This window comes from Anopheles stephensi, chromosome 2, assembly GCF_013141755.1.
Source record: "Anopheles stephensi strain Indian chromosome 2, UCI_ANSTEP_V1.0, whole genome shotgun sequence".
Lineage (NCBI taxonomy): Eukaryota > Metazoa > Arthropoda > Insecta > Diptera > Culicidae > Anopheles > Anopheles stephensi.
The window spans coordinates 65461235-65487140 of record NC_050202.1 but is presented as its reverse complement, the minus strand read 5'-3'; the positions used below and the strand labels follow the sequence as shown (position 1 = coordinate 65487140).

At 45.2% G+C, this 25906-nt stretch overlaps 1 protein-coding gene across 11 annotated transcripts; it reads right to left on the bottom strand.

The window, feature by feature from the left end:
- Positions 1 to 420: 420 nt before the first annotated feature.
- On the bottom strand, positions 421 to 25864 carry LOC118503248 (homeotic protein female sterile-like). Of its 11 annotated transcripts, none has more exons than XM_036036276.1 (12): positions 25728 to 25864; positions 22672 to 22743; positions 20214 to 20271; positions 18954 to 20102; positions 17749 to 18835; positions 17468 to 17638; positions 16362 to 16481; positions 16014 to 16139; positions 8538 to 8626; positions 4236 to 6757; positions 3871 to 4039; positions 421 to 3764 (listed from the first exon to the last, which is right to left on the bottom strand). In XM_036036276.1, the coding sequence occupies exons 3-12, from the start codon at positions 20253 to 20255 to the stop codon at positions 3699 to 3701; spliced, it is 5541 nt and encodes a 1846-aa protein (XP_035892169.1). In that variant the 5' UTR covers positions 20256 to 20271; positions 22672 to 22743; positions 25728 to 25864; the 3' UTR covers positions 421 to 3698. The 11 variants fall into 11 exon arrangements, with proteins under 11 accessions (XP_035892169.1, XP_035892168.1, XP_035892170.1 ...); XM_036036275.1 differs by having other exon boundaries at positions 23941 to 25851; XM_036036277.1 differs by having other exon boundaries at positions 24972 to 25851.
- Positions 25865 to 25906: the final 42 nt, after the last annotated feature.

The window sequence follows — 25906 nt, the reverse complement described above, 5'->3', positions numbered from 1 at the left end:
AACACTCGTTTATCACGTACGATTCAATTCTTTCGTCGAATTTCTCTATCGATTTAAATTAGTCGTTGAGTTGTGTCGTTCGTTGAGATTTACAAACCCTGACACAGTAGAAGCGAATAAATTAAATCAAACTTTCAACTAAATCGTTGCAGTACGATTATAATAAAATTTTATAGTGTCAATGTCAAAACACGTGTAATCGAAACACATCGTTTAAATTTATTGACTTTCTGATGTATTTCAAAGGACAGGGTCGTGTACAGAGGCTTATGTTATTAAATTCACGTAACTTCTTACCGCTACTGTTTCCGCTCGACTGTGTCGATGATAAACTACACACTAAATGGGGATATCATGCTACCACCCTCGATACCATCTCGCTTTCACCGGATTGTTTCGTCGTTTTACCTTTTTTGTTTGCATTATCCCGCCATGAAACACGTAGTACACCACTAACCACCAAATTGTTATAGAAAATTATTGGCCGATCCTTTTTTTTTTGTTTTGTTTTTCGTTATGCATTTTCGTTATGCTCATTTTACTATCTTACTTAAATTTTCCCACCATCACGGATCTCGGCTACTGCATCGATTTCGCCCCCCAATCTTAAATTACTAATTTCCATATAGATACACTACAACGGTAGTTACAACGTTTATCGTTCGAATTTCGTCCTCGCCCTTCGCGTTCTCATTTACAATTCGATCATATTGCAATTCCTGCGTTTGTGTCTTTCGATTTGCTGCGAGTGTGTTTCTCACTCAGGCTTTCAGGCTTACGGAACTATTAATACTCTTTTTGACACTACATATTAGGGGGACACCACAACACAACACTTCTGCCTACTTTCTCGACAAGGATGCAGCAGCGCAGTAGGTAGCAACAATCAAAAGGATGTTGCCGCTTCGGTAGCTGTATAAGGGGTTGCAAAACAAAACCACTATTCTAAATTAGCTGTACCATCATCTCGTGTGCTAAGGAAGCCTGCACAACACCGAACCGATTAACGAAAAAAAAACCAGGTGCGCAACTAACACCAAACTGTACAATGGTTGGCGCGCCGTTCGACATTTGCCAACGTTCACCACGGAGATAGTTTAACATGCTATTGCTTGACGCCTTGTTTAGAATCACTTCTTCGTTCAGATAATGTAGTACTGATCTCTTAGCCACCCATACTTATCTTAGTTATCTGTTTAGTCTTTGTTTTAACTTTCTTCGCTCACTTCGTTGAATTCCTCATTAAACTGCGAACGTCGCGATTCAGTGTAATCTCATCGCACTTGATCCAACGTGTAATGGTTTGTTAGCGCTATTGAACATTTATATTTTTTCTTATGCTATTACACATACCATCCTCTCTCAAGACCCCAATTCAAACGGGGGTCTCAGGGCGACACTTAACCGTGGTGTTCGCAGGTGCGAATCTGTTAGTCCTATATGTTACACAAACTTTTAAAAGTAAAACTCTACAGTAATGGCGCAACACAGCTCAAACATAAATTGCCGCCATTCGGCGATGCACTTACTAGCATCGCGCGCGCTTGCGCTTTGTTCCATGCATGCGATCGCAAAACGAGAGACACAGACGTATATACATATATAGCAGGCTATTTAATATTATGTATACATATTGCACTAACTACTGACAAAACGAGCAACAAATAGCAACAACAACAAAAAAAAACAGTCAACTCGCACGACAAGAAAAAGAAAACTGTAAAAGAAGACAGTGTGTTTATTGCCCAACATATTTCTCGTCTCACTTTCTTCAAACGCGGAGTCTCATTCGCATTTTTTTTTGCCTTCAATTGACCCAAGATATTGCCAACCCGTCCGTCTCCGTATAACCATATTTTCCGTCTCTCATTCATGCTTCCCCCTTTGTTAAATTTACAGCTAAATATTTATAATACAACTTCATCACCCTCTTTCTCTCTCTCTCTCTACAGACAGAACGTTAAATGACTCCCTTTCTCTCAATGTTTTCTATTTCTTCATTGACAATGACAAGGACAAAGTACAGAAAACAACGATCTTCAAAGGTTTGTTCGTTCACTATACCGTATTCCTTCCCTTCCCTTCCCATTCTGTTTCGCCTATAACACCCAGGGTTCGGAAGGAGGAAGGTGTTGTGTGTGTGTGTGGTCAAAGTAGTGAGTATATTTTACATAAATATGGTACATTCACACGCTCGATCATCCTTTTCGATTGCGATGCAATTAATGATCTGTGTCTCCTGCTGTGCGCGTCCCCCCACTGATGAATTACACGATCAGTTACATCCTTTCTTGCTTTGTTTAGTTTGCCTGCACGGTAAGCACATCGTGCAGTAGCTACAAAACGCTACAATATCTTCTCTTTTTTTTTGCTCCTAATTCTTTTCCCTTCCTTCCGTTGGATAAAATTATATCTACACATTTGCTTACTACACGCCAAAAATAGAGTCAATAGGCGCCAGGCTATTCCGTTCGCTGCTTTGACACCACCTTCTTCTCCATGTGCATTTTACACACACAGAGACACACTTTCGCGACACCTTTTTTTTGGGATGTGTTGGATGCGATAACATCCCGGCATAAAGGGGATTCAATATGCGTGTTGCTGATTCTCTACTTTTAATTTATATATCACAACTGATAAAGTATGTCTATACACCACTAGAGCACATTGTTCACAGTGCCACAACTTCTGCTGCCACATACTGCACGGCGCGCAGCATTTACCTTATCCTTTAAACACACCTTTCCGTTTGTTCTGTTACGTTTACTATTCTAAACCACATGATATATCTACCGTAGCATCTCCTCTGATCGACTACACTAATGCTTTGTTTCGTTTTTTTTTTGCTTGCTTTCCAGTTTTCCTCCTTGCTCTTCACTACCCTAATCCATGTCGAATGTTTGCCCCCCGGTTTGGATCCTTTGATTATTCCTACATATATGTCCATGGGTATAATGTTTGTATGAGTGTGTGTGTGTGTATATGTAAACGGGAGGATGCACGATATCTTTAACACTAGAAAGGTTCGTAGTAGTAACGAATTCGCTTGTCTCCTACTTTTTATCAAATCCCTAAACGCAGTACTGAGACTGACCCAGTAAATTGCATTCCAAAGTAAAAAAAAATCAAATCTGCCTCTCTTTATGTTGCTCTCACTCTCTTTCTCTCTTACGTGATTTCCCCAGTAATAAAGATGTTTGTATCGTTTAGCTGCTACTACTGTACAAAGGGGACATCAACGATAGGGCATGAGCGCAACACATTTGGTTGAGTGTTTTAACGTATTACCCCTCCTTCCCTCCGTATAATGACGTTACACTTCAGCAGAACACGAACATGATCACGTGCCCTCAATGAACGTCGGCGGCCACCATTTGGTTGATGGCTACTTTCTGATGTAGTTATCGTCAACAACGGTTGGGGTTAATTCCTACGGTTCTCGGTGGTTTTCGCGTGCGTTAGCGCGCTTTATCTCCTTTTTGCTGTGTATTTTTGGTAACAAACGCTAATGGTTGAGAATTTTACTGTGCATGTGTGTGTGTGTGTGGTTGAAGTAAGATAATTTACCGTACACGTAAATACACACCAAATGCTGGATGGATCGATCCACTCAGCTGCAAGGGATGATACCGACGTCGCCTGTGCATACGTTTGACGAGCATATCGATTTCTTCACCATAGACCGTACCGCTTTTTTAAAGGGACTCTTCAAACGCGGCCATCAAATCACTTTGCATGTTCATGTCGATCTGACCAGCCATCTATCGAGTGGGCGCCAAAGGAAGAAACAAAATTTGTAATCATTTTCACCGCTACATTCGATCAATGTGCTGAAAGACCGCGAGCGCGATCGGTCGAGCTACTTACCGCTTCTCTCCTTCGTCGTTCCTGCTCTAGGCGACGCAGTTCCGCTCGCTTTGCTGCCGAACGATCGAGCGCATGTGGGGTGGTCGGTGTTCCCGGCGATGGACTACCTTGGGGCGATGTTTTGATCTCCTCCACTACGCGCGGCTGAACGGGTTCAATGGGCAATTTTCTGAAAGGCGTCACAAGTAGAGAATTTACAATCATCAACCCATTATATCAAACATCGAGAAGCCTGAGAAATGCTGAGTAAGAGACCGCCAATGCTTTATGAGAAAAACCACCAGTTTGAAACTGAGGGCCCGACATTCCCTTATTCAGGATCAAGATCGCGATTCAAAGTCAGTAAAATGTTACAGTACACTTACCGTCCATTGTTGAGCTCTTCCTGCTTTATCTTTTGCTGCTCCTGCTGACGTTTCAATTCCTTCTCCGCCTGCTCCTTCTGGGACCGCTTTAGCTCTTGCTGCTGCAGCCGATCAAACTTCTCCTTCGCCTTGTTGCGGAACGCCTGGAACGAGTCCATCGCCGGTTTCGGTTTGTTCGACGTTGGCGTATTTTGGGGCGAAACGGCTGCGGCCAGCGATGACCAAACGCTCTTCGGATCCTGGCCCTTGTTGAACGTGTTCGCCATGTTCCCTTTCACATCGGCCGGTGGTGGTGTGCCGCCCATCTTCTTCTCGTTCGGATTGATCAGCAAATCTTCGATCGGTTTCGGCGTTAGCATAAACTTGCCGCCTCCCCCAACGGCGCCGGGTTCTTCCTTTTTGATCTGCATCATATTACCACCGTTGCCGGAAGGTATCATGCCGGCCGCCGCACCGGTTGTTCCTACACCACCACCACCGCCAACGACCGAATTGTTCACAACGCCACTGCCCGCCTGCGTCAGATCGATCGAACGATCGTGCATCGGACCACCACCGGCGGCGGCAGCAGCAGCACTGTTGCCACTAGACAAACCAGCACCATTGCTGCTGGTGTTGGTTGCACCCGGTACCAGATTGGCCATTCCCGGCGCCGCAGCCGCCGCATTCGATTGATGATACGCGCCGGTTCCTCCTCCTGCACCGGAACGTATAAAGCTCTGTAGCGGATCGAATAACGACGGTATACCTCCGCCCATCAGGGCGGTGTTGGCGGCAGCGGCTGCGGCAGCCGTCGACGCCATGCTGTTCATTACCATCTGGCCCATACCGCTGCCAAGACCCATCGCACCGCCCGTACCACCGTTTAGCGGCCCATTGCCATTAAACTCACCCACGCTGAAACCGTTGTTGCCTGAGTGTAGCTGGTTCTGCAGATGCGCCATGCACAGATCCATGTTGACCGTCAGCATGCTGGTCGTAAGGTCCTGCTTCATTGCCGCTGGCATATCGTTCAGTAAATTCAGTCCCAGCGGTTCGGCCTTGATCGATTGCTCGAACGAATTAAGCGTATGCTCTAGCGGATCGATAAAGCCGGAAGGGAGGCCACCGTGGTGCCCGTTACCAGTAGCACCACCGATGCGGAACTGCTGATTAAGCTGCTGCTGTGCGTGTTGCAGCTGCTGCTGCTGCTGCGACTGGGAGCCGTGCAGTTGCGATTTGGCTCCGACCGACTGCTGGCTCTGACCCATCTGCAGGGACTGGGGGGGCAGACCGCCAGCCATGCTAGCCAGGTTCGTCATTGCAGCCAGGCTCGTCGCAAGCTGGGCCGACCCCGGTAACCCGAGCATGCTGTTTATCAGCCCATTGCTTGTATTCAATGCACCGTCGCTTCCGTTTGTGTTACCGACGAGGTTGCCGCTGCTACTGTTAATGCTAGTGCCGGACGACGATGGCGCATGAGCCGACACCGGGACGCCGGTCGCGATCCCATTAGTGCTGAGACCTCCCGCTCCTTGCTGCTGCTGGAGCTGCGTAACATTGATGGAATTATTCAAGATAGCACTACTGCCCTGATTATTACTAGTACTGGTGGTGGTCAAAGCATTATTATTCACAGGTAGCATCGTGCTGGTAGTAGTGGTGGTGGTGTTTGGTGATGGTATGGGAGGTGGTAGAGAGATTTGGTTGCTGTTACTACTTCCGATCGGGTTGGGATTGCCGCTGTTATTGCTTCCGACGCCGCCGCCGCCGCCGCCGCCGCTACCATTATTACTATTTACAGCCCCAGCACCACCACCGGCGGACATCATCGCTAGCGCGAGTGTGCTGGCAGCGGCGATGCTAGTCACCGTTTGCTGTTGCGACAAGGCAGGAATCTGCAACAGTCCCGGCACAGAGTCACCCGCCGTTCCGGCGCTAGTTGTGGCCAACGGCGTATGCGAAAGTCCTAGCATGCCAGCGGTACTTCCACCAGCATAACTGGACGATACGGCAGCCACCGAGCCACCATTATTGTTAGCTGCGATGCTTGATGAGGGGTTGTTAGTGGCATTAAGGCTGCTACTGGTACCGAGGGTACCTGCAACGTTCATGCTCGACACGGACCCTCCGCCAGCGCCCGACAATGAAGATGTGGCGGAAGAGGAGGAGGAGGACGTGGTACTGGAGGAGGTTGATGATACCAGCGTGGGCGTGGTGCCATGGGATGATAGTGGTGGCGGTATGGCAGGCGGTTGGTTTGATGACGGTTGTCGTTGCTGCTGCGAAAGGTGTACTTGTGAGTGATGCTGGCCCGCGGCTGACGACGTTTGGTTTAGGACACTGCCCGCCGAATGTTGCGATGGCTGCTGAGCGGCGGCGTTCGGGAGAGGTGTGATGGTATTGGAATTGTTGTTCGTGGTAGTAGTAGTGGTGGTGGTGTTGGAGGTGGTGTTTGTGTTACTGGCGGCTCCAGCACTCGGTAGCATCTGCGGTACCGCGGCCGTCGCCGATAGTGTTGATGCGTTGGCTGGAGCAGAGGACTGGAAGTGGGGATGTTCGGTAACAAATGAGAGTCAATTATGCATGCTCGGCCCGCGGGGTAGTTACATGGTTAAGAGCACAACGATGCGCTATCACAACTGGTCGACAATCTTTAGTGAAAATCCACACGCTTTACAACAAATAATAACAGCTTCAATGCAACAAACGATTGTGTTTACATTAATTTGTTTCCTAGCTTTTGGAGGTCTTATTGGACTTATTGGCCCGGCTAACAAACACCGATTTACGCAGCGGTACATGTACAGCTAGGTGACCGCACCTTCGAAGTCGTCCAATCTGGGGTCATAAGTCAGCACTGACAACAACATTGATGTTGAGTTACGCGCAAGGATGCCGGCTGCCAACCGGTCATACTCTACACCCTGAGGAAACATCTCCACTCTAAACACCTGTCGCGACGGACGAAGCTGGGAGACTGTACAGAACATTTATAGTCCCAGTACTCACATACGCCTCTGACACATGGACTCTGTCCAAAACTGACGAAGCCCTCTTAGCCGCGTTCGAGAGGAAGATGCTCAGAAGGATTTTTGACGCCCCGTATGTGTGGAAGGACAATGAAGGAGCCGCTACACTGACGAGCTCTACGAGCTGTACGATGATCTCACCATCGTGCAGCGAATTAGACTCGCCAGGCTCCGGTGGGCTGGTCACGTCATGAGAGTGACACCGGACGACCCAGCCCGTCAAGTCTTTTTAGGCGGTCCACACGGACAGAGGAGGTGGCGTGGTAGGCCCAAATTGAGATGGAGTGATGGCGTTGATGCGTCCGCCAGAACGGCCGGGATAACGGATTGACAGACGACGGCGCTGGACCGTGAGCGATATCGAGGATTGTTGCAGCAGGCCAACACCGCAAAGCGGTTGTAGCGCCTGATAATTAAGTAAGTATTGGACTTATTGGAGGTTCAATCACCTAACATATGCGTTTAAAAATAGACTTGACACACAACAACAACATCGTTCCATGTTCAGGCGATCGTACGGCGGCTGGAGCAAAAGTGTGAGGAGTTCCCACCATTATTCCCACCATAGCTCTTTCGAGAATTGGAGCAATCAGCTGTTTCCAGCTACTAGGAACAAAATGATTGAAAAAGATCCTCCGATTGACTTTTTGTGCTCTTGGCCACTATTGGCCGCTTTTGTGATGTAAGGAACTATCTCCTATTGAAGAGAACACTTGTAATGCGAAGAAGTAAGTAAGAAGTCTTAAGTCCGAATATCGACTATAACGCGAGGGCAGGAGGTTTTCACAGCTTCGTTGCTCGGGAATTAAATACGGAGATTAATAAAATCTGTCTATTTCTATTGCATATGTTATCCTTTTGGAGTATGGGGTGGTCCGTCTTCACACCGCAGAACCGGAGGGGTTCAAATCCCATCCAGACCGCCTACCCGTACGTAGGACTACTTTACTACGGGTTAAATAAAGCCAATGAAAGCCAGACATGGCAGACCGAGACTTCTCGAGGTTGTAGTGCCATGGAAGAAGATCCTGAACGTTAGTCAACATAAAAATAGAGCCCAAAAGTGTACATCAATGCGTCCGTGTTTTGCTCAGCTAACAACCATGTTTAAACGTCCAACTAAAGACACCCCTCCCACGTGGGGAGGGCCCTTACTTTTTAAGTTGAAATTGGCAATACGCACACGATATACAGCAAGTAAAAATTAAAGCAAACAAAAAAATGCCTATCATTTGTTTAGCGCTACAACTGCCTGTGACCAGTAATCGGCTCCTTCTTAGCACCTACTTACCGTGTTCGCTGCTGCATTGTTGCCGCCTCCGGTGCGCATTGGAGATGAGGAATCCTTCTTTTTCTTACGCGGTGGGCGCCCTCCAGCCTCTGGAATCAGAAGATCGTTTAGTATACATGTGCAACCCCCGCATCATTTTCCCGCTTATGAACAATTCTGTAACCGCGTTGTGCTTTACCTTCCGTCAATATAAATACCTGGGTACATATGTGGAGCTATCATTCCATGCTTTTATGACAAAAGAAGCAACTCTCTGTTACCCCGTATCACACCAGGTACTTAAAACGCAGGAAGGAAGTATCTTCAACAAATTTCTCATGTTGTGTAATGGTGGTGGTGGTGGTGGTCGGTAGAGGAAACGATGATGTACGGCACAATTTTTTTTTTTTTTTTGGTTTCACAATTCACGAAGAGACATAACAGAAACCGGAAATATAAATACCACAAGAGCAGCCAACAATCGTATTAAAACTAACCAACAATTCATTCGTGCGACCCAATGAGCGAACAGACAGCTTTAAAGTAGGTACAGAAGGAAGAAAAAACGCCGGAATTAAATCCAATAAACACTATTTCAACGTTCCATTTGTCGTCAGTGAAAAGATTCTCCATGTAGTAGCATTTTACGTTTCGATTTTTATTACTTATATATATTCTTTTCCTTTTTGTAGGTTCAAGTTTTATGATTATAATGCTTGATTTACCATTCATGTTTAGTTGTGTTTATTTTTTTGTGATCGTTTTTTGTTTTTTTTATCTCATTTGTTGCAATTGCAGTTATGCGCTTATTATATATATATATATATATACGTTTAATCTTCCTCACACCGCTCGTTTACCAGTTGTGTACGTGTGTTAGGGGGGACGACTTTCAAACTTTCTACACACTAGTGCGAAAAAAAAAACGGAACCATATAACTAGCCGATCAGATCTCAAGCGCGCCGCTGCTGATCATGTGTTGTTGTTGGCGTTATAGAAGAGAAAAATACTTGACTCATGACGAAGCAAAATTCCAAACGCTATTTCCTACATTTCAACTAGTGTACCATCTCTCATCCGTTTAGCTTTTGTAGAATTTTCAATCATTTCACCATCCTCGTTCCTGTTTGCATGAGATTTGATGGGTTTTTGTTGCCCTTTGACACAACTGCGTTACGACTGTATGTGCCTTCTGCTTAGTGGTTTTCTTTGCAATGATTCATGTGCATTTCCTTTTGCTGTAACTTTGCTATACACCTCCACTATTCCACTTTGAACTACCTGTTTGCGTTTTCTGTCTAGTCCGAGACTAATATTTCACAAAAACGCATCCTCCTCACACATGATTTACACACATAGCTATAGCAATTTTACCCATGTAGACGACCCCCAGTGGAAAATCAAGCAATTGGTGAAGATAAATGCACGCCGCCCAAAATCCTTTCCCAAATTCTCTTTTAATTACCCCTGTTAATGTGTCTGTGTGTGTGTCTATTACAGGGGGGGGGCTAGATTGTGTTGGGCGCAATTTTAAAACTGAAGAACGCCTGTATTTGTCTGTTCAACATTCAGTGCTCTGATGATTACGGCTTGTGTTTTGTTTATTTACTTAACCACGTATATTTTTTTCTTTAATTACCTTAAGCATGTATTATGACTGTACCCCCGCTTACTGTTAGAAAGCAACACCATACACTCCTCACCCGAATAGCGCCCGTTCGCCTGCTGTTGGTTTGCTTGTTACGTTCGTGTTCTGTTCACACACTGCTACCACCACGCTATCTTACAACACACAAACACACAACGCCAATTGGTTTTGTTGTTCTCGGGCAAAACAACACCTTTAAATTACACATTTTCTGTTTCGCTTTTCTACAATCTTTACGGAATTAGTTCGAAAGAATGTGTGCTTTGTCCATCAGACGATCCGCATGCTTTATCCCATTTCGTTCAATGTTAATGCACAGACATCCCCAGTCCGTGGTACACCTTTTTTTCCAACTTCATCAGCATCAAGATAACCAACCAAAAAGGCGGTTACACAAATAAGAAACCAAATAACGTGCACGATGGTTACAAAACAATACACCGGCAGAAAAATTTGCGGCCATATTACACTCGCGCGTTGAGGGTAGTTTGAAATGGAGATGTAATTCTATTTTCATTTACTAGTACATATGTTTCGTCTATCGGCTCCATGAATGGGGGATTTGTCTCTTGAACCGCATTTGCAGCCGCCGCTCTACTTGCTATTAAATTGGCGCCATTTAATGAATTACACACACACACACATTTAGACTCTCTTCCACTATCATCATTCATGGCTAGGCTGTTAGATGGAAGAAACCAAACTTGTTTGACCTATCTACCTGGTGCACCTGGGGCTTTCTTGTATCTATTTTCTATCTGTGTTGTGTGAATGTGTGCTCGTTTACTTCGTGCTTGGCGTATGTTTCATTTCTTCAAATTTATTGCTAGCACGGCTCATGTCGTCCGCAAGGTAAGTGCAAATTTACCATCAACAACGCATCATATTGTGGAATTCAATTTAATGTTGCAAAAGTTAGTAGGCTGAGAACACCGAAGCTAGGTAATGCCTCTAGCTAGAGTCAAAATAAGGTGCTAATAGTCTTCCATCCATCCACACCAAGATGATAACGTAAATCAAGAGACAGAGAGAGAGAGAGACAGGCAATACGAAACCAATATGGAGTGAAACGAATCGACAACAATTCACCTGCCTGTTTTTGCACCCTGTGCGCATCCCTATAATGCCTGTGTATTATACCGTATGGTCAATGATATTACAACGCCGCCGCTACTACACTTCCTTATACCACACAGGCAAATTTAAGAAAAAAAAAAACAAAAGTAAAAACTCCAAGAGTAGGCAAAAACGCAAGCACAACTTAAAATTTACAACACATCTCTCCTCCAAAATGGATACATAAAAAGAACGTATTAATAATAGCTTTTTTTTTTCTTGTGAACCAACAACAAATATTCGCTCTTTCACGTGCAAACAATGTGTAATGGGGTTTGGCATTGCCGACAACAGCCGAATCGTCGATCCTCTAAACAAGATATGGGGTAGTGGTACACGTACACTAACTATGCTCTATATAGATGCGAAACATTTAGGCCTTTGTTTCAACGGTGTTTTTTTTTATCCAAACCAAATTTCCGCAACAACGTTCCGTAACATCCCGTGTCATCAGGGGGCGCATAGCTGCTAGTTTTGCTATTTAATTCCTTAAAGAACCAACCGAAAATGGAAACTGTTGTAAATCATATACTGTTATTGTTGAATCATCACATGTTTCACTCGCGTCACCACAATACCGAACACATATAACAGAATAAAAGGGTTCATATGCTTGCCCATTACAGACTGTACAAGAGAGTCCTCCGCGAGGAAAGAGCAGGCAAAATGGTAGAACGTACGATGAAATGTGTGTACACATTTATCCAATTGATTGTCATGTGTCTGCAAATGCCGATGTTTGACAGTTTTTTCATAAAAAAGTCGATTTTGATCGGAAAAAGAGAAACAAAGTAAGATTATTGCAAGCCGATTCTGAATCTGCTCTCTCTCTCTCTCTCTCTCTTATATCATTTTGTATCATTCCTAGGTAGAACAACGTCCAACACACGCACATGGTTCACAAGTTGTTTCACACATTTCACCTGTAACACATGGTCTGCGTTGTACACACCCTCTGCGCGCTACACGCTTATGAAACCGCACATTAACGAAGAACTGATTTTTGTGTTAACAGCTTTTTTTTTCTTCTTCTTCTACCCCCCTGTTTCAGTACACAAACACAAGCAAACCATCATCAAACGCTGCGCCAATACGTGTATGGAGATTGTATTGTGAAGCTGCTCTTCTTGCTTTCCTGGGGAACCCCCGATTTTTGCACAGATTGCCCTAACCAATATGATCCACTAGATTTAATGTAAGTGACTTAATGCATTTAACAAAGATGGAACCAACAGTATGGTTTTATTCTATAACAGGCATAACTCAATGATGGAGTATATACCACTACACCCTCCCCCCTCCCCCCAACGCACGATGATCATTCGCGTGCTCAATCTCGATCGCATTATTGCCCAAGGTACAATATGTAAAAAAGGCTACTAGGCGGAGCCGAACATTCAAATATACCTTTTCCTTTTCCAGCTGCTTGCAAACGCAATGATTTCGCTAAGCTATTCGTTTGCTGTCGTACAGCCCCATTAGCACATCTGCTAATGGTTGCGAGTGTTACCAGTATGAAAGCAGCCTAACTGGAGAACATCAAAACCTATCATCAAAATAATGTCAAGGAGTAAATTGCATAGATGATGGGGGGGTATTGTGTATTGCACATAATACATTTTATCCTGCATTTGATCCTCGCTCCTTCTCGCAAATGTCCTGCTATATGCACTGATCATCTCTGTTCTGCATCTCTGTTAGGCTATTTAGGCAATAACTGACCCGATATATCCTTATTCGAAATTGTTGGTTTTTCTTTTTGCTACAAAACATAAACGCATACTGAGTTTCGTAAAAGAGTGGTGTGGTAAAGAAGAATTTACAGTAAACACATACCTTCTAACGCAATTGGAAGAGTTTTCTTGTGGTGTAGAGCACACGGTAGTTCAATTTAGAGGAAAAACTGGTTGTACAAACACTTTCGCTTCTTCTCTCTGCTGTGTCTCTACATTAATCGAGCTGCTGGTTTTTTGCATATACTCAACGTCAAACACGAATGCCGAAATTACATCAAACACACTTGCCGCGGGTTGCGAAGGGAACGAGCATCGAGCCTTCGATAGGCGCGAGACTGTTTCGACACACGATTGGATTTGTTGGCTGCCCCACCACATTACACATTTAAAACACGAGAAATTTGTTGAAGAATTGTAGAAAAGCAAAATAAAAGGGTAACATAAAGGAGAATACAATGACAAGTATTATTATAATATTTATATAAGGATCAATCATACGCAATACGATCCGATGCATGACACGATATGCTACTGCTAAGCGCACGACGATACTCTCGCTAGGTTTTTCATACACGCACATCATCATCACTCATCAGTTGGTTAACCGCGTTAATTATTTATATATATACTATTGGAGGGTTTTACTGATGTGAAAACATATTATTTGAACTATAATAAACAAAATTAAAAGGCCGGGAAATTGTACCAACTAAACACAAATCGTTTGCAACCTCTGGTTAGTGGTCAACTGTGGTAAAAGAAGAAGAACTATTTAAAACAATGCTAAGGGTTAGAGGTTCGCGACATACACACACTAAGTTCGTTAGGCTACTTAAATCGGTTCGGTGGCTGCACCTCTCGCCTACCGGTGGTGCCTGTAGTAATGTGTTTGCTAGCTGCCCTTCACTACACACACACACCTGTAGTAGCCCACCTCTGTTTCAGTGCAAGGCCTTAACGAAAGAACTGTTGTGTACTGTGTACATCCTCGTGTCCTTGTTTAGCAGGACCAATATCAACTATCAACTATTGGTCTCTCTGTCTCTCAATTTACGCCCCTAAACCAAAAACTATGATGTAAACAAAATTATGACGCATAATTGTTTTTTTTTCCCACTCACACACACACACACATACATATTCCTCTCGTTTTCCCGTGTTTTTGCTCTTTAGCCTGTCAACAGTGGCGAAGAGTTGGAGATGATGTTTCAGGAATGGGCCATCGAATTCCAGCTGAACAAAGGTTTGGAGGATTATGCGCTAGCCTTTTCTTTATGCTTGGTCGAAACCAATCATAAAGATGCTACACCGAATCATATTATTGCACGATTACTAAACTGGTTCACCGTTCTCGAAAGATAGCAGATTCATGCCATTTTCTTAACCATTGGTGCCACACACATTATGAAGAATGCAGCAAATGGCTATCAATACATACGTAAAACACTAAGTATGTTGCCATATCTATTGGAAAAGGTTGATTTGTGTCCACTTTTCCCCCTTCCTCGTGAACAGTTGTTTTACGCGGAAACATATTTTGGCCATACATTAACAATACTTAACAAACAAAAGAGACATCACTTAACTGACTGATCATGTATGTCTTGCCATTCGCCTGATAACAAAAAAAACCAATCAAGCCTTTACGTTTGCACGAACAGGACATCAAATTTCGGCGCCAGATTTTTGAGCGCTACGGGCAAACGTTTTCGAAGCTAGCCTGAGTATCATTTAGAAGATAATGCAACAATGCACGCGCTGTTGTACCAATGCACCAACCAAACACCAATGATGTCGGGTGAGAATCGAACACTAAACGGTCCGAGTTTGATGGTTATCATATATCAAAGTGATGTTGTAAATGAACCAAATGGCCAGAGGTTAAAACCGACCGACAGACACAATGCGTCTGCAGAGTACGTGGCTCTGCGTGGGACGAAGATATGAGACATGAAGCGATGCCTTGTCTATCTATAACAAAAAATAGGCAGCCTTTCATTTGTGTGTGTTTCTTTTAAACTTTTGTGTTTGACGCGGATACATTTTGTACGGATAAAAGTTTAATAAATACATATACATATATATATATTTATATGTATTGCCTAACTATCCATATTATTTGCCGCCACGTTAATGGCACCGTATAATATCCTTTCACTATAAGCTATACTTTAAACCTGTTTACACATAATCATAGTTTTGACCATCATATAAAAGAGTCGACAATTAAAATATGCAAAACGTTCCGTGGGAAAACGTGTAACCCTCCTCCGCAACCATGTGTCGGTGACTGGTTTCACATCATTCCTGCTGCTGCTCTCTTTATGCGTCCGGTGCTACTGTACACGCAAATCTAACGCTGAAGCTAATGTGTCATTTTTAGTGTTATCCAAAACAAAAGCGTACGCAACAAAATCTCGATGTCTTTACGCATGCCGAGTTTAGAATGTTTAACTCCATCTAACAAGGAGGAAGGCGTGGAAAAAAAATATTCACATACTCTGCTACTACTCTCACCAGGCGGCGCTGCTAACTGCTGCTTCTAACAACCCAAATGTGTCGCTATCCCATCCCCGAAAGGTTGGGGGCTGTGGTAAGGGGACACGGGAAATCCTTCCTTTAGATACCATTTATAAATTACCTCCGTAGACACACATCGTAGCAAACTTAAACAGTCCCGACGAAAACATCGGACACCGCGAAACAATACTAATCAATCTCCACTGCAATGAGAGGGTCGAGAGTGTGATTTTTTGTGTGCTATTATTGGGTTGTACAACTCCTGCTAAATATATATGTATACTATATACCCACACTGCTTCGAATTTTTTTAGAGCTGAGTTGAAGAACAACGATAAGTGCTAAAATTAAGTTATTATTTGCTGTCACTGTGATTCTCCTTTTTTTTTCCTTTTATCCATATGTAACACTACAGAATTGTGTTTCATTCATTTTGTTTTTTGTTTTGTTTTAGAACAAAGAAGTTTTGGCCTAACCTGCTTCACTGTCGCTGGAATCACTAGAACTGGAATCGCTTGAACTCGACGACGAGGAATCACTGGAACTACTGCTGGAGGACATATTGCCCCCGGACGGAGCAACGTCCTGTTTGTTGGCTTCGTCTACATTCCCACAACCCCCGGGGCCGACGATGGTACCAAGTGAATATTAAGGAAACAGAGAGAGAGAGAGGGAGAGAAAATATAGAGAAAGCATATAGCAGGTATTAGCAAACAATCGACACATTCCACGCTTTTCGTTCCGCTAGCCGCCGCTCCCGTCCATCCGTCTCGCAGAATCGATTACAAATGAGAATATAATAAATGGGAAGAAAAAGAGTTTACCCTTCTTTGCGTTCTTCTTCCCTGTGCCCAGCTGACCCGTCACATCCTGGAGCCGTTTCTCCAGCTCTTGCTTCTTCTCTGTCATCTGTTCCTCCTTTGATTTACCAGATACTTTTTTGTCTATAAAATACAAAAAGGAAAACAGTGTGATACATTGTAGCAAGTGCGGCATGGATTGTCTCTCGTACAGGAGGGTTAACCTTTGTTATTCAAGGGATAGGCTCGGCGAAAACATAAGGAAAGTTATCGTATGCTAAAAAAGCTGCTACACAAATAGGGATATGCGATAGAAACGATACAGCGATGAGTCTATGATACTGTTCAATGCATGACCGCGTGACGGTTAATTGGTATTCTGTTGCAATAAACGAAATGATGCTGTCTTTTCCGAATTCCGATTTGGCCCTGCCGCCCATCATCATCATATCGTTTATTTATGCAACATGCCTATCATTAACACAGGTCACGCTCATGCATCTTCGAAATGAAAGTAAGCGACGGACTACAATATACGGAAAGAGTCTACACGTAAATCAAGTAGAAGTAGTAAACTAGGTATAACTTCCAATTAACAGACACTACTGATAGTAAATCTTGTAAAACCATGTTTCGTTAACCATTCACAGACATTTCTTTGGATAACATTCGGCAGTAGCTTTTTATCGGTGCTTTTCAAAACCGGTAGTTATGATTTCAAGTGTACATTGACCATGTAATAGAAGTTTTATGTATAGGAGTGACGTGGGGCGATGCTCTTTGCATTAGCTGACAAACAGATGATAACGTTTTGAAAGCAATAGAAAAACATAATGAGACGAAACTAGTTTAATGAAATGCATCGCAGAAGGAACACACACACTTTTAAAACGGAGCGCGCAGTACAATCGATACGAGATTGTCCTTTTGAATAGCCGGGACAGTGATATGTTTGCGAAAAAGGGTACGTTTGTAACAATACGCGGGGCCAGAAATATAGTGCATAAAAACGTAAAGGACAAAAATCCCCTAATAGGTGTTGTGTATGTAAACAATGTAAACATAAGGTCATGTGTATGTGATCGGTATCTCTCTCAGTAGTAGCAGTGTTTGTTAAGTTGGAAACTTACAGTAAGGCTTACGAGTTTTCTTGCGCAGGCAGGAAGCTACGTAGCTTTCCAGCTCTCGTAGCGTTGATGGCTTCAGCGTTTCGAAATCAATTTCAATTTCGTCCGGATTGGAATCGCGTAATGATGGTTCCCGGCTCTGAATTATATGTACAACTCTGCCCAGCTTATCGCCTGCAATGGAGAAGGGAGAGAAACAAAATACAGCATAGTTACTTAATCATTTAACGGTCTACACAATAGCGCTGTACTATTTTTTTTTTTTGGAAAACCTTCCGACTTACCCGGTAGCTTGTTAATGTCCAAAGACAGCTGTCTCTTCTCGTCGTAAGACATCGGTTTGGCCGTGTCTTCTTCCTCCGAATCGAAGTTGGACACATTCTGCGAAGCTTTCTTCTTATTCGGCGCCCGGGGAGCACTAGTTCCAGCGGCACCCGCATTTTTAGCGCGCTTTGCCGGAGCGTTTGGCGCAGCACCACCCGCAACACCGCCTGCCTTCGGTGCTCGCTGGCCTTTGGCTTTGGCCTTGGTACCTGGAGCCGGCATCACCGGTGCTGCTCCAGTCCCACCCATCGGCGGTTGACCCATTGCACCTGCCATCTGATGCATCGCTTTGCCGGGGCCGTGCGGCATACCGAGCCCGGCGTGCGGATCCATAATCGCCTTAATATCACTTGCACCACTGCCCGTACCACCCCCAGGTCCGGCCGCTGAAGGCTTCTTCTTGTCCTTCGATTTTTTCTTCTGCTTCTTTTTCTGCAGTGCCTCCTCGGTGAGCTTCCGCATTCGTTCCTGCATTTCAAACAGCTGCTTTTCGAGCACCTTCAGCTTCTGGGCACACTCTTCGTCCGACTCGCTCTCATCATCGCTATCGTTCGAGTCGCTCGAGGACGATGGTTCGCTTTCCTTGCACTGATGATGCGGTGCTACATTGTTTACCGGTTCGTCCGGTATGTTCGCTAGCCGCATCTCGAACACGTCCTGCAGCTTCCGGCCCATCGCGACAACATCGTGATCTGGCGGGTTGTACTTGTAGCAATTGGTGAATATTAACCTAACATCCGCCGCGAACTCTGGTGCCGACTTGTACTCGCGGTTGTCCATTTTCCGCTTCACCGTGCCGAGATCCATCGGCTTTTTGATTATGTCGTGATAGTCGTGCAAACCGAGTAACTCCGCATCGACAGGTTTATAGAATGGCCAGGCATACCCGGAGTGCTTTTTGGAGAAGAGCTCCTTCAGAATTTCATTACATGACTTTAGAGCGTCGGACAGTTTCTCCTTATTTTTCGGCGGATACGCGGACGAGGTTGTCCCTTGGTGCGCCATCGGTGACATGGGGTAGGTAGAGGTTTGATAGGGTACAATGTCCTGCAAAGCATTAAGACAAATAAATGGGAGACAAAAAAAAACAACAGTTGTAGATAGTGAAGCTGATATCGAAACACTTGCTACAACAATTTTCATCAGAAATCATTGTTTTCCTTACCTGTCGACCAGATTCCCTTCTGGTAGCAATTTTGGCGGCGTTCGAATCCATAGGGGTGCCATAGTGCGGATCGAAAACGGTCGCAGTCGGCGTGGTTGTGTCTGCCTTTCTCTTAACACCCTTTTTAACCTTGGCTGGCTGTTGGGGAGGTAAGACCGTTTCCATGCCGGCCTGCGAACTGTTTACCATGTACGGCGGGTTGGCTGGCGCGCTCGGTTTATTGACTACTGGCGCGCCGATCGGGTTGCCCATAGGATTGAGCGAAGTGTTTCCGGCTGCTGCAGCAGCGGCCGCCGCCGTCAAGGCCGCTACTGCCGCGTTGGGTCCTGCTGTCGTTGTGGTGTTTGTGCTACCAGGCACAGTCTGGGGCGGCAGAGTACCGATCGGTGGCACACTCGGTACGACCACCGCTGGCGCAGTTCCCACCCCGGGTGGGACCACACTCAAAGGAGGAACGCTGGACGATACGGCTGCACCGAGAGCCGAACTGGGGCGTGCTCTCGCAGCAGCAGCGGCCGCTGCCGCCACTGCAACCGCATTCGCTCCTGCAACAATGGCCGCATTCGGCGCTACACCAGCAGCGGCCGCAGCCCCCGTTACCGACGTGTTGCCAACCAACGTACCCGGCGGTGCCAACGATCGCGGTTTCTTCTTGCCGCCTTTCGGCTGCTGTACTTCCATCTCTGTTTCATCCTTGGGCATTAGGGACACCTTGGTTAGAAACAGCTTCTCTAGCGTCTGCGCCATTACGACCACATCCTCGCCCGGTTTGTTATACACGTAGCAGTTGGTGAACATTGTATTGAAGTCCTGTATGCATTCTTTGCTTGTCCAGTAGTAATTGTTTTCCAGCCGCTTCTTGATGGTTCCCAGGTCCATCGGTTGCTTGATGATCTTATGGTAGTCGGGTAGGTTGAGCTTCTTTGCATCGACCGGTTGTTGGAATGGCCAGCTGAACTGATGCTTCCACACCGCCTTCATGACCGTGCGTAGCAGGAAATGAAGCTGATTCGTCAACCGTCCCGGGCGCTCCGGTGGTGGCATTACTGGCGGCTGCACGATTCCATTCACCGGCTCAACCACGGGTTCGTTCCTTGGCGGTGGATCGTCCATGTTGTCGATTGAAGCCGGTGCTGGGGGAACACTTGCCTGTGCCGATGCGTAGAAGAGTAAGCAAAACAAAAGCAATCATGTTACAGTTGCCTATACGCTTTCGACAACGCCAAAATCAACACACAGGTGCAAAGTTGTGCCACTTACCGGTGCCGCTGTAGGCGTTGTCGATCCTGATCCTTGCTGCATAGTATCTGGACTAAGCCTGAAACCGAATTCCTCGTTAGCGCATAGATCATAATAGTTATCACTCCACATTTTTCATAACAAACTAGCCAATACTGTCGGAAGTTCTATACATGCTAGGGAGAGCTTTCTCTAACACCTGATTGATGAAATCATATGAACAAGCGGCATAATGGCACGTTATTGTGTCAACTCATCACATATGAATCGTGTTACGGGACAGCAATGGTTAGCAAACTCCTTACTATGCGTCATCGCAAATCCTTACTAAACTTTGCTCATCGAAAATGTTGGGGATTGTACACACAATCATAAATCGTCGTCATATCACAGTTACCAAGGATCTCAACTTTTTTACTTCCGCTTGCTTAGATTCTTATACACACAAACGCACGCACACATACACACACAATGGTGTCATTACTTTAACGGGGTACACTTCTTTAAATTTCTCTCCCGCGAATGAAAAATAGAGTCACCCAGCGCTAACACCCACCCAGAGGTAAATCCCAGCTCTTCGCATCCAACACAGAGTCATGCAAGACACATTCACCGCTAAGCATTATATGCTAGTTTTCTTCTCTTTTAAGGCATCGCCGATTCCATTTACCAACACTAGCCAGCCAGCGGCGTGTCTTAATGGGGTACGAATCGCGGAAAAGATCCAACGTAAACCGATGAATAATATCCCCACAAAAAATAGTAATCGACAAACAGGCGCGCAATTTAGCAGCTGCGACCACACACCGTCAGTCCACCGTCATCAGCAGCAGCAGCGGCACAAAACGCATCGTAAACGCACACATGCGCACACACACGCACACACCACGAAATGCAAACGCCTCGTTTAGCAAGGAATCATTCTTACTACGTCGCGAAAGAGACACAAAAGAGCGCGAGGGTGGTAGGGTGGCCGTCACCACAGCACGGGGGAACGGTTAGACGCGGAAGAGAAGTATAGCAAGGAAGTATCGCGCGCACACACTTCCTACAAAGCAGCGCGCCGCACGCGAAAGATCAATGTACACTCAAGGTCAAGATCTAAACAAATATTTCCAATTTGATCATCGTTTGTCGTCCCACGGCTGCTTACTTCACGCTACACTAGTCACCAAAAGCACGAGCAACACTTCACACACCTTTTTACTGCTGGCAAAACGACATTTACCACTAATTTTTCACAAAAATTTCAACGCCAACACTTTCCCTTCCAACCGTGCAAACCAGCAAAGGCGGCAGCAGCAGCGCCAGGCGTTAGCGTCTTTTTCTTGGACAGTTCTCGACACTCACACACATGCATTCGTTATGCGCCCCTGTCGCCGTGTAATGCGTTCGAAATAAAGGGAATAAAACCAACACACATTATGCTATCGTTGCAGTCTCGATCGTACCACTACTTGCGAACGCCAGTTCGTTCGCGCACGAACTGCAAACGCTCCCGGCGACCGACGTGACCTCACTAACACACTGCCGTAAATCGCCGCCTTCGGACGACGTCATATTTACGTCATCCCTTTTTTACTTGCCGAGATGTCGCTTTCGACAACACGCGTCGATGTATTGGTGTCACCACCAAACGAAAAACCAAGCTACTTCATTCGCGCTTCATTTCTTTCGTTCCCGCTCGCACTCATACTCACACACGGGCGCGCACACATGCACGCACACACGTATAGCGCTCGAACTCGCACTGTTGGCATCTCACTCTTTAGGCGATCGCAGGCGGCGCCAGCATCTCGAAGCACTTTGCTTCTCGCTCCAATATACAACTTTTCATACCGCTCTCGTGTGCTTTCTCTCTCTCTCGCACTCTCATATCGACCTGTGCGTTTTTTCCCGTACAATTGAGACAGGATACCGTTGGCCCCGATTGCTACGACGCACAGACACACACCGTCCTGCTTGTACGTCTAGCCGTTTGCTCGACCCCCGTCTGCTTGTCTCGCATTTCTGTCTGCACCGTAAACCACTCTCGCCGGCAATTGGTTTGCGGTGTTGCTGGACAAGCCTCATTTACGACAGGCACAGGCTGTACAACAACGCGAATGGCAAGTGGGTGAGTCAACTGCCATGTTGCTTTACTTCCACACAAGTGCACGCACCACGATAAAGCGTTCCTAGTGCAAACAGTTTGCCTAGATCCTTTTTCTGTTTAGTAGGACATTTTTCACACCAATTTCACTGTGCATAAACCGATTGCGCGATCTATTCGTTCTTATATTATTATTTTTACAAATCAGGTTGCAGCAATGCTGATCATAACACGAATATCCTTACTATGACTACCAGCTATAAGCCTTATCTAGCGTATTTCACCTCCATTTTCATGTATCAATGCTGTTTGTTGTAGAAAAATGTGTTTGTGTGGATTTCCATCATCACCGCGAAGATGCTTTTACATGTTACCATTTATACATACCGTTTAAGGTTTCAAGGATTGCTGTCCAGTCAGCTGTGTACCATCACAAACTCCCTACAGTTCTGCAGAAACCTGTGGAAAATTGAAAAAAGGAAGAATTATTGTACTTAACTGTTATCAGTCCGCCATTACAACTTAGCAGAACTAAACGCGGTGATGATAGATGAAATATGTTTCATTAAGTATATTATTTATCCTCTCAACATTCAGGTGTTGTTTATCAACGCCTCACTTTCATTTTATGTTTAAGATATTTATCAATTTCATAGTTTATGTTCCGAGCGCGTAGACTAGCTTATTTATTAACATTTTCATAGAACCAGTCAAGATTTATCAATTTCATAGTTTATGTTCCGAGCGCGTAGACTAGCTTGTTTATTAACATTTTCATAGAAACAGTCAAGATTCGGTATAGAAAACTAGAACACTTTGGGTTCTGTTGACCTTTTGGAATTTTGACCAAAAAAACGAGTCCTCCTGAAATATGTATTTAAGTTTATTTATTGTTTTATTGCACTTTGCTTTCAAAACGGCAGAAAATGACATGAATATTCTTCATAAAATGGTCGCAATTTTTATAATTGTTACTATGCTCGTGCACCGTGATAATCTTATATAACGTGGTTTCGAATAGTATGAATATACATATATCTGAGACATTTCTATCTCCCGGACAAGCACACATTTATATTTCTGCTTTGTCCCTTTTTAAAAATCCATAAGCCCACGGACCCCCTGTAAAACCCTTTCTAGTCTCGCGAGAATCCTGCGAGGGCTACCGTTTTCGTTAAGGAACGCATCTAGAATGTTCCATTGCCCTTTTCTCCGTTCAAAAGCCATCATCTCTAACGGCTCCGGGGTATAGTGAATGGGATTTTCATCATGACACACGCGCTCATTCACGCCACTTCGACAGAAAAGAGACGGAGAAAACCAGCGAAATCGGAAGTGAAATACACAAGCCAGCAGCAGAAGGCCAGACTCGAAACCGCTGCGATGAGGATGGTGGTAGCCAACCTTCAAACCCACATATGCACACACACACATATACAGCACATCTTCCTTCGACTCGTAAGATGCTCTCTCACTCTCTCTCTTCTAAATAAAACACACGCATACACACTTTCGTCCGTTCACACGAAAGTGTTCGCGCGCGCGCGCATTGGTTTGCACACTTGCGTTCCTCGTACACACTATCTCACACACACGCACTCGCGCGCATCTCGATGTCAAACGAAGAAGAGAAAGAAAGCCACCAACATGTCATACCTCAATGCTTCTTCATTAACTTATGCGGCAAGGGTACTTTCTTCTGCCGCACGTATTTCGCACAACTGCTTTGATTTTTCATTCTACGATCACTCAAGCTGGTATAACATTTCCCCCACTTGCACAAACAGGATTTGTAAATCGAATTTCGAAACAATTTGCTCCTCACCAATTGGGCACGATTTTATCACGGAACATCCAACCTCCCCAGTGTGAGTGCGTGCGCGAGTGCATGTATGTCATTTGCTCTCTTTCTCACTCTCTTCCCAAGCCAAATATGGCGGGCGGCGTACGCGCATTACCACCACCTGGTTGACTCTTCCTCTAGTAGGCCTGTACTGCAACGACGGCTGCCAAAGCGTACGGAAGGCAAACTTTACTTCGATTTTTCACACCTCACAGACCGTTATCGGACTGTACTGCATCGAAATGGACAACTTCCCATGCTTACGGTGCGATTATGCCCATTTACCTGTGCTTTCAGTGCAATTTTCTGCATAAATTCGAGATGAAAATTGCGGCCCGAGCTCAACACAAGCCACTACTGAGACGATGAGAAAACTTCACTGAATAGCGACGCTTCGGGTGGTCTCGCTTTCGCGTCGCGCGCAGTATGCTGTTGGCTCTTTCGCACTTTCGCGCTGTGACGAGTTTTGCTGCTCTCGAATTGGCATACGCTCGGCAAGAGCGAAGATCCGTGTTCGGTTGGTATTGGTAGCAGCGCGCACCACACACATTAACGTTTACAAGTCAGCGTAAAATTCCAGCCGCTGATTTTCAGCTCGCAGCGAAAAAGTCACTTCCCGAGCCCAACGGGCTAGCAACCGTTGACTTCTTTCCTGGACGGAAAATTACTGCGCTACATACCGATCGGAAGCAAGAACGACTTGACCGTAGGGCTCATCGCATTCGCAAGTGTCTAGTCGTCCATTTGGATAGCGCTCATAGTCCATAGCCAGCCGGGAGGGAAGGGAATTACATGAATTTCTCCAGCTTTTGTTCCGATTTTACTACCGTAACCAGGAACGTACGTTGCCTTCTTCTCGCATTTGACCGCAGCGGTTGATTGACTTTATAGTTTTTGAGTTAGCTTTACTACCACCCGTGTATACATATATTCAACTCTTTCGCGCCAGTGGTGCACATCAACTTGGAAAACAAAATGGCTGCCCCGTGGTCGGATCGAGCATTTTTCAACCGTTTTGTTCCCAAGAGCCGCCCGTCCGCACGAACACACATATACACCGCGCGAATCAAACGCGCTAGCACACACATGCACACATTTGGTGGTAGCTCCGTCGATTTTTTAGAAAGCGGAAGAAGCACCCACTTCCTTTCGGGTGGACATTCTCTCCACCACTGCCTTCTTCGCTTTATTTCTTATTGTTAGCACTGCGATTCTATGCGACGATACGTTCCGGAGAAGAAGAAACACAACGAAACCCCGTTTTACTTTCAAACAATCTCTTCCAAGATTCAAAACTTTTATTCAATGTAAACCCTAATCAAGTAGGCAACGTTGGTAATCGTCGCCAACACTTTCGCACAAATGAAAAGCACTTCGATACAAGGTAATATAACGATGGGTTAGATTGAGGGGGTGGGGGGAGGGGTTGCGACGGGACAATCGAGCTCCACTCATTAGCACTTGCGTCTTTTCAAGGTTTTTTTTCTTGCCTCTGCGAAACTTTTTTCCACCTAAACCAGCACACTCATTCCACGAAGCACGCTCTAGCTAGCTGCATTATGTCCCATTTCATACAAATTCTGCCTCGAAAGATATTCACCGTCTTCGGATTATCTGCGTGCCGTGCAAAAAGACATCGAAAGTTTCACCAATCTTTTCTGCGAGAAAAAGTTAGTCACGATCCAGAGACGGAAATGCAATATAATGGGTGTGTAGGTAGACTGACAGGACTGACAGCTGTCATTTCGAACCAAAATTTTGATCACAGAAAATCGCAAG

What these genes read in the sequence shown, in the direction of transcription:
- LOC118503248 (XM_036036273.1), bottom strand. Translation starts at nt 20,324, where the DNA reads ATGTGGAGTGATAACTATTATGATCTATGCGCTAACGAGGAATTCGGT. An exon ending in GAAGGGAATCTGGTCGACAG is followed by an intron (nt 18,836 to 18,953) that starts GTAAGGAAAACA and finishes AATGCTTTGCAG; the next exon opens with GACATTGTACCCTATCAAAC. An exon ending in GAAGAAGAACGCAAAGAAGG is followed by an intron (nt 16,140 to 16,361) that starts GTAAACTCTTTT and finishes GTGGGAATGTAG; the next exon opens with ACGAAGCCAACAAACAGGAC.